Below are 15,278 nucleotides of genomic sequence, written 5' to 3' on the forward strand. Positions count from 1 at the left end.
TTAATAAATAACAAAAAAATATATATATACAGTCAGTCCTCGTATAGCACAATAGTTGCGTTCCTAGAAACCCTCGTGCAATGCAAAATCGTGCAATATAAACAACAGGCCCTATGGGAAAAATAGGGTTAGGTGCCGACAACCCAAGATTGAACACACATTTGTAACCAAAACATTACTAAACACAATAAATAATCGTAATAAAATACGTAAGTATTTTATTACAACTATTACGTAATAAAATATTGCTAATGCTTTTACTTCTATCGTACGCAAACTTGTTTTTTGTTTGATTTTCTATCCAAACAGATGATAGGCGTTCCATCTCTTCCAATTCTTTGTGTCTTAATCTAATGGATTTTAATTACACTTTGAGTTGTTCCTGCTATCAAAGTTGTTTTTATTTTCTCTGCATTCTTTCTAATTCTTGGCATTGCCTCATTTAGGCCTGTAGCACGTGCAATATCACATGGTCTTTCATTTCGCTCAAAGCGTTTCACAATTTCATATTTTTTCTCTATCGACAGAGGCAGACTGGCCATAAGCCTTACCAGGTAAACCCCGGTGGGCCGGTGTGATTTTGGCCATAAACCATAGTATGAGGCCACTATAAATTTTCCCGGGTAAGAATTTTTGATCCAGTCCGCCTCTGTTTATCGATATTGCTTTTCTTTTTCTCTCTGATTCTGCAGTATCTTCACCAGGACGCTTCCTTTTCACACCTTTTAAGTATTTTACTCATTTTTAGGGAATAAAGCACAATTACAAAACGAGGAGGCACGCTTGATACACATAAACAAAGCTGCGCGTGTGTAGCAACTGAATAAACAACACCGTAAAGGCACGTATACACTATTAACGCCTCACATTTTACTAAAGCACATTTCTAGGGGTTACTACCATAAAACAATAAAAACAATTTCCAGTTGTGTTTCTGCTAGTGGAATCTGTTATAAACTGGTAGTAAACTTGATCTAATTGCATTTGCCATAATACCGATAGCTGGAATTGTGTGGGTTTTTACATTATTATGGTGAAATGTGTTTCCCCCTTCACAAATAAATTTTCAGAATCTTCTCTTCATTCCTATTGTGTTGCGTTCAGTTGGGGTGATTCCGCATTCAACTGCCATTTCTTGTAAACACAAAGGCGAATCGTGCATAAGCGAATTCGGTTCGTGTTATAGAAGATATCGTTCCCCTATTTATAAATCGTGTATGATCGAATTCGTGTAGTGTAAACACGTGTTATACGAGGACTGACTGTATATATATTCTTTTTTTATCAGGGAAAAGTTAAATAAATATTCATTGGTTGTTCACTTGTGAAAACATACTATTTGACTTATGGAGCTTTGTTTGCATGCACAATTGTTGTAAATTGGGTATTTTTAACTTGGGGAGCGATTTAGCAATTTAACATCTCTTTTACTTTTTCAATTTGTATTGTTTCAGTACAGTGGCAGTAGTTATTATATCATTTATAATTAATTTCACACATAGATAAAAATTAATCACATAAAAAAATTTAAAAAGCTTTTAATTTTCACAGAGTTCCAGTATTACAGCATGATGTTGACTAACATCATTTGCTTTGGGAAGTTGGCATTATATGAATTTAATGTTAATAAGCAAGGTAAACACTGGTATTTTCATCTGTATCTCTTCCCAGCTGGCAACTAGCTTTTGGTAGTGACTAATTCTTGAATAAATTTGTCAAGGTCTAGTTATGATACTAAATATTTAAAATTATACAGCTCATCCTGCTAAAATGTGCAACATATATTCCAAAAAAACAGCACATAGTTGAAATGTGCACTGTAGCATGCACGTTTTCATATAAAAGCTAGGGAATAGGTTCAATAAATTGTCAATACTTAACCCCAGATTTTCAGATTTATTTTTATCAACACATATTATGCTATGATTAGTAAATAACATTAAAATCCAAAGGTTATTAGATAAAAATTTACTGAAATAAAATTTTTTTAGCTAATGACTAATTTTTTAGTCAGAGAAAATGATAGAAGGGGAATCTTCTTGTATTGGGCCAGTTTTTTTAAAGAAAGAATAAGGTTTGATGCCAACTTTCTTTTTTTTTTCTATTTTTTTTTTATTCTTCTAAAATAAATCTACAACTACTCTTCAGATTATTCAATTTTCTTTTGAACATGCAGCTTCTTTCAGTTACTAGATCCATGCTAGAAACTGTTTTTGCCAAAACTTTAAAACTTCCATTTTCATTTCAATATTTAATGCTTTCCATTTTTTTGAAACACTGTCATCTTTTTCTGCACTTGTTGTTTTTAGTACAGATAGTAAGAATGTATATATAAATTTTTACACAGGAAATATATAGCAATCAAAATATGCAAGGTGCACTCATGGGCAAACATAAACTGAAATGATACTAGTGAAAAAGAGAGCAGCATAGCATGTAGGTTTTATGCATGTTGAAATGAAAAAACTAATTAGACTTGTGGTAGAGAAGAAAAATGCATGGAATGCATATAAATTATCATGCAACACAGAAGCCTGTGGTAAATATAAGTTAGTCTGTACTCAGATCACAAAGGTGATTAGGTAAGCGAAGGCAGATTATGATAAATCTTTGGTAAAGGAAGAGAAAAACAGCAAAGACTTCTTTACTTATATAAACTCTAGAAGGAAGGGGATGAATCAGGTTGATTCAATTGATATTGATAGTTCGACTGTTGACGCTCCTGCTCAGATAGTTGACAAACTTTGGCACCTCTGTAGCCAGGTGGGAAGGAGCAGCAGTGCGAAGCACATGCTTCTTGATTAGACAAGGGTTTGAGCCCGTCACCACCAAATACGGAGGATGCCGGAAAGGTCAGGGAATGACCACCGCATATTCCAGGAGCAATATGTTCATAGTTGCTAATGCTCCTAAAAACCAAATAACAAACAAACAAACAAACAGTTGACAAACTGATAGATGACATCTACATTCACACATGAGGAATTCTGTAGGGAAGTGGAGGGCAGAAGCTTAGTAAACTCTAACAGGGAACTTAATGATTTTGTAATTTGAGAGCACAGTGAAGAAATTGTTGAAATTAAACATAAGAAAGTCACCTGGAATGGATGGGATCTGTCCAGTTATATTAAAGGAGCAGCAAAGGAAGTTGTTGTTGTTGTTGTTGTTATTTGGTTTTTAGGAGCATTAGCAACTAAGGCCATATTGCTCCAGGATATGCGGTGGTCATTTCCTGACCTTTTCGCATCCTCCGTATTTGATGGTGATGGGCTCGAATCCCGGTCTAATCAAAAAGCATGTGCTACGCACTGCTGCTCCTTCCCGCCTGGCTATGGAGGCGCAGCAAAGGAAGTAAGCAAACTGTTAGCCATCGTTATGAGAGCATCCATAGATTCAGGGGGAAGTCCCCATGTACTGGAGATATGCAGATGTATCCCCAATTCACAAAGGGGGATCAAAGGGTGACGAATAATTACAGACCTGTTACTTTACTTTCTTTTCCGAAGGAAAATAATGGAGTCACTGGTTAAAGAAGCTATGCAAGATCATCTAGACAAGACTGCAATAGTAATTAAGACATAGCATGGGTTTGTTAAGGGGAAGTTTTGTTCCACCAATTTGATTGGACACCATGATGTGGTTACAAAGGAACTGGATGCAAAAAATAATTTTGATATTATATACTTGGATTTCAGAAAAGCTTTTGATACTGTTGCACATGGAAGACTACTGTGCAAATTAAAGCAGTATGGCATTAAGGGAAAGTTGCTACAATGAATAAAAGGTTGAGTGGGACAAGACAGAGAATGGTAATCAATGGACACTGTTCCTCATGGTCTAATGTTATTAGTGGAGTTCCCCAGGGTTTGGTGTTGGGCCCATTATTGTTTTGTATAATGATATTGATGAAGATATATCAGGCTTAATGTCGAAGTTTGCAGATGATACAAAAGATGGCAGGGTTGTTAATGACAGTAGAGACAGTATGCTACTGCAACAGGATCTAGAAAAGATGGGCAGATGGGCTAAGAAGTGGCAACTGAAGTTTAACATTGAAAAATGCAAAGTACTGCATATTGGTACATGTAACTGCATAGAAATGTACCAACTGTGTAGTACTACATTCAGGATGGTAAAGAAAGAAAAAGACCTGGGGGGGGGGATAATTGTAATGGAGTCGTGTCAATGATATACAGGAATTTTGCTAGTAGAGAGAAGGAGGTGATTATTCCATTGTATAAGGCAGTGGTCAGACCACGCCTTGGTTACTGTGTACATGTCTGGAAGCCTCATTTTAGGAAGGATGTAGAATTTCATAAGTGAGAAGGGCAACAAGATTGGTGAGGGAAACAAAGGGATCCTCTTACCAAGAAAGGCTTAAGTTCTGCAAATTGCAGCATACAAAGACTGGACACCTGCAAGCTGATCTGATTGAGATATATTAGGTCTTGAATGGGTTGAGCAGGCTTAGTGCTGATGGAATTCTTTCTCTTACTCAGATTATGAACCTGAGGAGGCATAAATTCAAACTGAGGAAGGACATTTGTAGAATAAATGTTTGGAAATTTGCCTTTAGTCAGTGGGTAGTCAATTGCTGGAACAAACTTTCATCTAACCTAACCTAGTAGTAGTAGTAGAGGCATATGATGCAAGAAAGCAAGCTTTATGTAGCATCAGCTAAAAAAAAAAAAAAAAAAAAAAATTTCACACATCCATTCTTTCTAAAAGTCTGTCCAGTTCCTCCTTGAATTTATTTACCTATCATCTTCCATAACAACAGATGGGTGTTTGTTCCAGCAATCAACTACCCCGCTGTGTCTAAAGCAAATTTCTGCACATCTGTTCTACAACTGTCTTTCCTCAATTTGAATTTTTGCTCCCCTCGGGTTCATAATCTGAGCAAGATGAAGAATCCCATCAGAATTGAGCCTGCTCAACCTATTCAAGCCCTTATACTTCTCAAGGAGGTGTAAGAGGACCACTTTGTTCCCCTGACCAATATTGTTTCCCTTCTCTGTACTCTCTCAAGCAACTCTACATTATTCTTAAAATGAGGTCTCCAGACCTGCACGCAGTACTCAATGCATGGCCTGACCATTGCCTTATACAAAGTGATAATCACCTCCTTTTCCCTACTAGCATAATTCCTGTATATCATTGACAATACCCCATGGCCTGCTCTGGCAGCCTTTCTGCACAGTTCAGAAAACTGACATATCTGACTGCACAATTACTCCCAGGTCTTTTTCATTATCTACCACCCTAAGTGTAGTACCACACAGTTGGTACGTTTCTCTGGGGTTACTTCTACCTATATGCAGTACTTAGCATTTGTCAATGTTAAACTTCAGTTGCCACTTCTGACCCCATTTGCCTAACTTTTCTAGAACCTGTTGCAGTAGCACACTGCCATTACTGTCATTAACACCCTGCCAACATTTGTGTCTTCTGCAAACTTGGACATTAAGCCTGATATACCTTCATCAATATCATTTATAAGTGATATTGGTAAAGTTGATAGTTACCAATAAAATAAATTCAAGGAAGAACTGGACAAACTTTTAGAGCAAATGGTTGTGTGAAATGGAAATTTTTTTTTTGGCTGATGCTGTATAACTTGCTTTCTTGAATCGTATGCCTCTGGTAATTCTAATGTTAATGCTAATGTCATTTACATTTTTTTGTGTAAAATGGCAGACAGGGTGTCAAAATAAATATGCAAGAAACTTTAAATGTACACGTAAGATGCCATGTTATAGTAGGATTAACTATATTTAGATTTTGAATATGTTTTATAAAAATTTTTGCATGGGATATTCACTGTTAATTAAAATATAGTCTGGAGGTTGATTAAATTATCACTGTAGCACCCATTCTATATTATATTTTATGATGAAGTTAGAAATGCCAATATAATTTGTACTGAATTGTTGTCTTCAATTAAATAAAATTTTAATTGGAGCATATATTAAACTTTTAGTTAGTTTTTAAAATTTATTAACATTATCATGTATCTTTTAATCTCAGGATAGGATGGAGTCATCTTTGCAGACAGGTCGGGAAGAAGTGAAATCTAGTGTAGAGAATCTCACCAACTATAGCTCAAGTACACTCACCTCTGCTCATTTGGTGTCAACTCTTGTCAAACAAATGAAAAAAACTACCAGTTTAACATCACAGACCAATTCACTGCCAATGAAATCAAGTTCTCATCTCTATATTGGTTCCGATGAATCTTTATATAAGAAACCTTATTTCACAAAATCTCTGGTTAACTGTGAGGTTCCTGAAGGTACTAAGTGTACTTTTCAGTGTCAAGTTGAAGGCTATCCAACTCCTACTGTAAGTAATAAATTGGGAATAACTTAATTAATAAAATTAATTTATGCAAAATATTTAGAATAAAAGAAGTTTCCAAGACTATTCACAGAAAAGTACACTAATTACCACAAAACAAATGTGACAAATTAATGCTACAATTAAGATGATACTTGGCAGGGTGTGATGCTGCTACCTGAGCACAAGATACCATAATGTTCAAAATGAAATAAAATTTTTGAAGTTCACAAGCACTAATGGCATCTTAAGTGATGCTTGTGAGTGCCCTGTCTTTATGTAATTATATTTATTTATTATGAAAGTGGCACTCACACTTTGGTGAGTACCACTTTCATAATAAATAAATATAATTTGCACTGCTAAGGATGTGTTGCTTTATATTTTTCTTATTTTTATGATTTTATTTTAATATTAAGTTTTCTTGATACTCTTGGTAGCAGAGTTATACCTTGCCAAATATCATCCTAATTGTAGCATTAATTTGTCACACTTGTTTTGTGGTAATTAGCATTATTTTCTCTAAATAGTGTTGGAGATATAACCATATTTATCTTTATAGCAAAATAAGTTTTTTATGGGAATAAAATGAACCACTATTTCAATTCCTCATCTAATAAAATGTTCAAAATTAAAGACTTTATTTAAAATAGCTTTTTACATTATTAAGTTAACTATCCTAAGATATTTTCTTGTTTTGCCTGTGCAAAACAAGGAAATTAAAATTGACAAAACAATCAAAACAGAGCAATTAAAATTGACAAAACAATCAAAACAAGAATTAAAATTCTCATCAGTTTTTAAATAATTGAATATTTCCTTAAAAGGAATTTTTTATATATAAACTTGAGAAAAACATAATTTCATCACAGAACCTTGATGAAACAGTTTCAACTATAGAAAATGAGAGCCTGAAGCTTTAAAAAAAAAAATAAAAAAAAAAGAAAATTATTTTTTCACTCAAATTAAGTAATTTTTAATTTATAAATAAGCAGTGTTTTCTTATATTCTCAAGATTTATCCTGGGGTGTATGAGTCCAGAACTGTGTGCCGTAAATTAAAATTATGAAATTATGGGGGGAGGGGAGAGAGAGAGAGAGAGAGAGAGAGAGAGAGAGAGAGAGAGAGAGAGAGAGAGAGAGAGAGAGGAAGTTTTCTTTTAGCAAGCAAGTTGTTAATTATTGGAATATAAGTTGCCTGCATAGGTGGTTGAGGCTGAACAGCTTGGGGAAATTCGAAGCTTAACTGGATAGATACCTGCATGAGGAAGAAGTCAAATAGGTGGTTTATGATTATTTCTTTTTGATTTGGCCAGTGCAGCAAACATCCAGGGCTTACTTGCATCATACAGCCAGTACAAATATTAATACTATTTTATTTTAAAATTGTAGTTTCTACTAACAATTATGAAAAAATGCATAATTGATTACAAAAATTCTTGAATTAGGATAGAGCATCAGTTATATCAAGATAACAGAGATCAGTACAAGGGAAATATTCCCATTAGCTATGAAACAGGAAGGTTTACAAGTAAGATTATGACAAATATATTAATATCAAATTAATACAAATAAAATGCCCACATTAGAGAGTGGTCATTTTATTATTAATCTCCCTAGTCACTTTGAAGAATAAAAAAAAAAAAAAAATACACCCTGTTACAGTTCCAAAGTGAGTAGAGAAATTTTCATACTATTATAAAGTTAACAATGGGCTGTACATTTTTTTTGGCAGCCTTTGGGTTTCGATCTCATGACACGCATACTTTTGGCCACATACATTACTCTCAGACTACTTTTCCATAGGTAACAGTACAATCCTGTTGTTGTTGTTGTTGTTTGGTTTTTAGGAGCATTAGCAACTAAGGCCATATTGCTCCGGGATATGCGGTGGTCCTTCCTTGACCTTTCCGCATCCTCCGTATTTGGTGGTGATGGGCTTGAACCCCAGTCTAATCAAGAAGCGTGTGCTACGCACTGCTGCTCCTTCCCACCTGGCTACGGAGGCGCATATACAATCCTGTTCACCATAAGCTAAGCAGTATTGTATTAGGGTACAACAACATAAATGATGAAGTTAGATGAAAAAAAGTGTTGTGGTACAGAACATTTGTTGTGAAAGAGACATCTTGTATCTGTGGTGTATACTCATCATATGTGCCCTGATAATCCTAGAGGCACCTAGGATTATCATGAGTTTCTCAGTGACTAGTGTCATAAAATTTTTCGTTAATGCTTAGCTATGGACTGTTGAAATAACTCAGAACAGTTCATATTAGAATTTAAGTTATAATATAAACTTAAATTTTAATATGCCAGTGTTTGATATTTTTTAATGCTAGGTGCCAACCTTCTTGTTTTTTTTTTCCCCATTCCAGAATAAAATCTGCTTGGGATTGCTTTATATTATTAATCTAAGCTATGAAAATGGCAGTATTATGATATTCCTTAACATTTAATTAATGTACATCAGAAGTGTGTTGCCACATGCTTAGTCAGACTTGGATGGACCTGATATATCATTTGTTACTTGCATGTTACTAATTTTAATAGAGCCTCTACCAATGATAATACTATTAATCTTCAAGAAATCTTTAACTGATGAGTGTGTTTAACTGATAACTGATAACTTTAACTGATTAGCTATAAGAAATGGCTTTTTTTCTTGAGTGGAGTAGGAAAGGCTGGGCAAGCACATTATCAACTGATTAGCAGCACACTACTACTTTAAATCTTTATATTATAACCCTTTTAAGAGTGGAATATATGTTGGTGATTATTAGAGAAGACTATGTATAAATATTTATTTATGATCAAGTCACATCAAAAAATAAAAAATTATTATAACTATTCTGTTAATATATATAAATATTAATTAATTGATATGAATGTGTTAAATTGTTCTTTATTTTGTTGCTCATTAGGTAGAATGGTATAAAGATAAAATTCTAATCTTGAACAATCCAGATTACCATATCACTAATAGCAACGGTATTTGTACTCTTACTATTGAGGAAACTCTTCCTGATGATTCAGCATGGTTTACTTGCAAAGCTACTAATGCTGTTGGAACAGAAGAAACCCATGGACAGCTACAAGTAAAAGGTATCACAAACATTTCAACCATACTTTTTTTATCTGTTTAAATATAATCATAAATATCTTTTAAGTGCATCAACTTCAACTGAGTATTTGTTTTCACATTATTTTAAAAAGTCCAATTCTTTTGTTTTTGGTACACTATTGTTACAAATATATATATTTTTTTCTTGTATATTGAGATATTCCAACTGTGCCTTGCTGAAATTAACCAAAAAATGTTATTAATTCAGAAGGAATTTCTTACATTTTTAATAAAATGTAAAATAAAAATTTTCATTTTTTAATGGACAAAATAATGGATAAAAGACATTAATATTGTGACTTCATGTAAAATTTTGACTTTATGCCGTATAATTATAATAATTAAAATAATAATGATTAGGATAAAACCTACTAAAGCTTTAGTCACTGATTTTTTTTTTTATAATTTCTTAGAAGGTCATCCTCAAGAACATTATAGAGCTCCTTACTTTTTGAAGTTACTGGAATCAGGTATTGTGAAAGAAGGTGAATCATTTCACTTTCATTGCCAAGTAGCAGGTACTCCATTACCCTTAGTCTCTTGGCTGAGAGATGGAGTTTGCATTGATGCCTCCCCAGATTATACAATAACTTATAACAATGGACTCTGCAAGCTTAATATTGATCGTGTTAGGCAGAATGATGAAGGTACATATTCCTGCCGAGCAGTTAATCCAGGTGGAACATCTGAATGCACTGGAATACTGAAAGTCCAGCGTTCTTGTAAGTTTTACAAGTTATAAGTTTTTCAAATTATTATATTAGTTATCTTAATTAGAACACAAAACCTATTATGCATTTCACTATCCATCTAAAACAGTCAACTTGCAGTGTGTGCAGTGTAGTCTACAGTACATAGTACTGTGCACTATGTATAATCAGGTAGGGCCATAAATGGGCAGCAGCCCATCCTCATTCAACAATTGTAATGGCAGCCAGAGGCAGTTCTGGGATTTTCTAAAGGTGGGGTTAGAGCAGTGTTCCAGGGAATTGTTAAGTTTTAGTCATCGTCACATAACTATAAAAAATGCACATTATTTAGTATTAGCATTAGTAAAGGCACATAATGCAAGAAAGCAAGGTTATATAGCAGGAGCCAAAAAAAAAAAAAAAAAAAAAATCTAATTTCACCCATCCACTCACTCCAAATGTTTGTCTAGTTCTGTTTTGAATCTATTTAAGCTATCAACTTCTACAATGACAGATGGAAGTTTGTTCCAGCTATCAACCACACGCTGGCTAAAGGCAAACTTCTGCACATCTATCCTACAACTGTCTTTCCTCAATTTGAATTTATGCCCTCTCAGGCAATTATTCTAATCAAGAGGAAGAATCCCATCAGCATTGAGCATTCTCAAACCATTCAAGGCTTTATACACCTTAATAAGATCATCAGATCTTATTGAGGTGTATAAATATATGGGATAATAATCCCATCAGCATTGAGCATTCTCAAACCATTCAAGGCTTTATACACCTCAATAAGATCACCTCACAGGTGCCTATTCTCCAGACACTGTAATTTGCAAAACTTAATCCTTTCTTCATAGAGCAATCCTTTGTTCCATTCAGTAATCTTGTTGCCCTTCTCTGCACTCACTCCAACAGCTCTAGATCCTTCCTAAAGTGAGGCTTCCAGACCTGTATACAGTGCTCAAGGTGTGGCCTGACCATTGCCTTATACAAGGGGATAATCACCTCCTTGTCCCTGCTAGAAAATTCCCATATATCATTGACAAGACACCATGAGCTACTCTTGCAGACCGTCTGTACTGCTGAGAAAACTACATATCTGCCTGCACAATTACACCCAGGTCCTTTTCATTCTCTACCGCTGTCAATGTAGTACCACATAGTTGATACATTACTCTGGGGTTACTGCTTCCCATATGCAGTATTTTTCATTTGTCAATGTTAAACTTCAGTTTCCACCTCTCAGCCCATCTGCTCAACTTTTCTAGATCCTGTTGCAGCAGCGTACTGTCATTAGTGTCATTAACAACCCTGCCGACCTTCGTATTGTCTGCAAACTTGGACATTAAGCCTAATATACCATCATCAATATCATTAATGAATACAGAAAACAATGATGGACCCAACACTGAACCCTGGGGGACTCCACTAATAATATTAGTCCATGAAGAGCAGTGTCCATTGTTTACCACTATCTGTCTTTTCCCACTGAACTATCCCTTTATCCATAGCTGCAATTTGCCTCCAATGCCACACTGCTCCAATTTTTTTCAGCAGTCTTCCATGTGCAACAGTATCAAAAGCCTTTCTAAGATCTAAATATATGATATCAAAATTATTTTTTGCATCCAGTTCCTTTGTTCCAGTTCCAGATACTATGACTACGTCATGGTATCCAATCAAATTGGTCAGACAAGACTTCCCCTTAACAAACCCAGACTGTGTCTGAGCTATAACTGAAGCCTTGTCTAGATAATTCTGCAATGCTTCTTTAACCAGTGCCTCCATTAATTTCACTGGAACAGAAGTTAAACTAACAGGTCTGTAATTACTTGTGTTGCCCTTTGATCTTAATTTGTGAATTAGGGTCACATTTGCACATCTCCAGTCCATGGGTACCTCCCCTGAATCCAAGGAAGCTCTCATAATTATGTCTAAGGGTTTGCTTACTTCCTTTGCTACCTCCTTTAATATAACTGGATAGATCTCATCCACCTCAGGTGCCTTTGATCATATGGGGTGGCTATAGCCTGCTTAGCCCAAACCTGCTATTACCCCTGGTGGTAGCCATCCAGAAATGAGGAAAGTTTTTAAACTTCATTAGATTATGAATATTTTGCTAATATGTAGAGAGGAATGGAACTTCAGTGGCTTCACAAGAGGATTAAAACCTGCAAAATATTGTACATTATTAAATTATAATGATAAATCGAAGCCAACAATTGAGACTGCTTCCAAATGCAATAAAACATTTTTCCTTAATATGAAAATGCTGTTCTAAATCTTGGCTACACTTTCCAGTTTCTACATCCACCCTTGAGAGGTCATTCTCTACCTTAAGACAGTTAAAAACATGGCCCCTTTCTCTCAGTTTACATAATTTTTCTCAATCCAAGGATACCTGATGCATCACCCCCCTACTTCTCACTAGATCACATGTGAATATTTTTACATTGGTTAATTGTAATTTCATGCCAGGCATCCACATTGTACTAAATATGATGTCCATGTAAAACCCTGCCAATACTTTCAGACATGCCCAACTAATAAATTATTAAATTCTTTTTATATCCTAAGAAACCAGAGGAATTTCCAACTTAATTGTAATGCTTTTTAGCTGTGCTGACCATCACTAAACCAGCACTTATGTGCCAGCTATTCTTCATATACAAAGGTAAAATATAAACTGCTGGCTTTCACCTTTATGACCTCATTGAATCTTGGAGAAGGCACCTTCTCCAAGATTCCATAAAATGTCTTTATGCGATGACATGAGAGCTTGGATTTGATTAGACAGAGTGCTCATCATCAGTTCCTCCATCACATTAGCAATAAAGAACACTAATGGGGAGGCATGACCATCACATTTCTGGTATCTGTCTGTATACGTGTCCACTGTATGGATAATCAGAATAAAAATAAAAGGGATCATATGAAATGAGATTAAAATCGCTTTATCACCTGATATAAATTGTTTCTTAATCATTTAAATGTTTAGTGCATTGCATTGTGCAGTAAAATCCTATTAGAACAAACTTCATGGTGGTGCATGAATCATTTCATTGTACAGAAATTTTGTTAGTTGTAGTGAATATTATCTAAAATTATGGCCAAAGATACATAATTTATTCAAAGTATTTCTACTGCACATTTCTAATTATGGTACACTGTATATACGAGTGGTAGAGATAGCAGTTTATGCTTTATTTTTACTTAATAAAGCATAAACTGCTGACACAAGGCCTTGAATGGATTGAACACGCTGAATTCTGATGGGATCCTTCCACTTGTTCAGATTACGAATCTAAGGGGCATAAATTCAAATTAAGAAAAGACAGATGTAGAATAGATGTGTGGAAATTTGCCTTTAGCCAGCGGGTGGTTAATTGCTGGAACAAATTTCCATCTGTCATTGTGGAAGTTGATAGGTTAAATAAATTTAAGGAGGAACTGGACAGGCATTTGGAGGGAATGGTGTGATTTTTTTTTTTTTTTTTTTTTGGCTGATGCTGCATAAGCCCATACACTTGCTTTCTTGCATCACATGCCACTACTACTACTACATACATATAAAGCAAAATATAGGTATGAAAGTAAATAAATTTGTGTAATATTGTAATTTTGAAAGCATATTTATTTGCAAGAAATGAAGTAAAGTACAATATAAAATTTTAATAACCACAACACACTAAAACATCTGGAGCAAGAAGTTAAAACTTTGTTATTTTTCACTTATTAATACAAAATAATAGTGTTCAAAATATGTCATCTGCATTTTCTTTTTTCAGATAAAATCAGTGATTTTAGATTGAACTAAAGTTTTTGTTGCAGTTGTCATTAAATATTCATTGATAGCATTTATCTAATCAAAAAATGACCATGACAAAAGCTACAAGTATCCAAAAAAAAGTAAGGCAGTTTCTTTGTAATTGTAATAATGTTCTGGATTATTCCAGAACATTATTACAATTACAAAGAAACTGCCTTACTTTTTTGGATACTTGTAATTGCTTTTGTCATGGTCATTTTTTGCTTCTCCAATAAATTAACGTTGTTCTCATCGCTATTATAATCTTCATCATCAGTTTATTTGGTCTCTGCACCATCCCTCATGGTTTCAATGTTTCTTCACTGTTAGTTCATATGCAATGAATGAATCGTCATCTGCTGACACATAAAACCTACTTTGCTTGCAACACCTGCCACTGCAATAACTGATTTCCATATTTTTTTCAATTTTGACTTCCAATTCAGCTTCTTGTTCAATAATATTGCTGGACGTTTCTATTCGAGCCGATCCTGTTTTTTGCTAGTATTTCACAATTGTTGATGTTCTTACTGAACACAAAGCATCAGAAATTTGTGATCAAGAATAATTCATTTCAGCACACAACGTAGATAATGAACTTTTACATTATGCATTATGTCTAGATCCAGTGGTTGTAAAATGACTGTAGAATTAGGTGGTAAATATATAACTCAAAAATTTTCTAGATGAGGATCTTATTCTGTGCAATACAGTTGGGATTAAAATCTTGCATTTTATTTATTTTATATTTTCATCAATCTTTATCAATCACTCGTTAAATAAGCCTTGAGTTACCTTTGCATGTTGGTTAGCTCAGTAATTGCAAGAGATAGAAAGAATGCTTTTGAAATAACTAGGCTATATTAAATTTTATCAATTAAACTAATTGATATAATTTTGTTTCACAAAATTATATCAATTAGTTCAATTGATATTGCAAAATAAATACCACTAGTTTGCAGTGCTACTAGAAATGCAGTATTAAAATCTTAAGTCTGTCAAGTTTAAGGATAAATAATCTGGTTCTCTACATCCACAAAAAGCTTCTCTTTTTTAGGGTTGTAAAGATCCAGAAATTTACATATATACAAAAATACCATTAGTAAATAAGAAAGAGGGTTAAAGAAATTGTTTTTTCCTGTTTGGGGAAGTAAGTAAAAAAGTGATTTACATTTGCAGACTTAAAGAATGCTTGTGATGTCTTTTTCACATTAGACCTTTATCCAAGCTTACAGTAATGAAGATCAGATCAACATAAAGCTTTCAATAGCATATTTCTTATTAATTAATAATTCTTGTGCCATAATTAAAATTAAATC

The 15,278-nt window shown here is 34.1% G+C and overlaps 1 protein-coding gene across 2 annotated transcripts in view; it reads left to right on the forward strand.

Moving 5' to 3' along the window:
- zormin (spectrin and immunoglobulin domain-containing protein zormin) overlaps positions 1–15,278 on the forward strand; it is a 264,807-nt gene that overhangs the window by 193,497 nt on the left and 56,032 nt on the right. For both annotated transcript variants that reach the window (XM_090387636.1, XM_090387637.1), the window contains 3 exons: positions 6,028–6,342; positions 9,260–9,440; positions 9,873–10,181. In XM_090387636.1, the coding sequence (XP_090243762.1) occupies positions 6,028–6,342; positions 9,260–9,440; positions 9,873–10,181 (805 nt within the window). The remainder of the gene's footprint in view (positions 1–6,027; positions 6,343–9,259; positions 9,441–9,872; positions 10,182–15,278) is intronic.

Source organism: Mastigoproctus giganteus, chromosome 13, assembly GCF_048544385.1.
Source record: "Mastigoproctus giganteus isolate SK-2022 chromosome 13, ASM4854438v1, whole genome shotgun sequence".
Lineage (NCBI taxonomy): Eukaryota > Metazoa > Arthropoda > Arachnida > Uropygi > Thelyphonidae > Mastigoproctus > Mastigoproctus giganteus.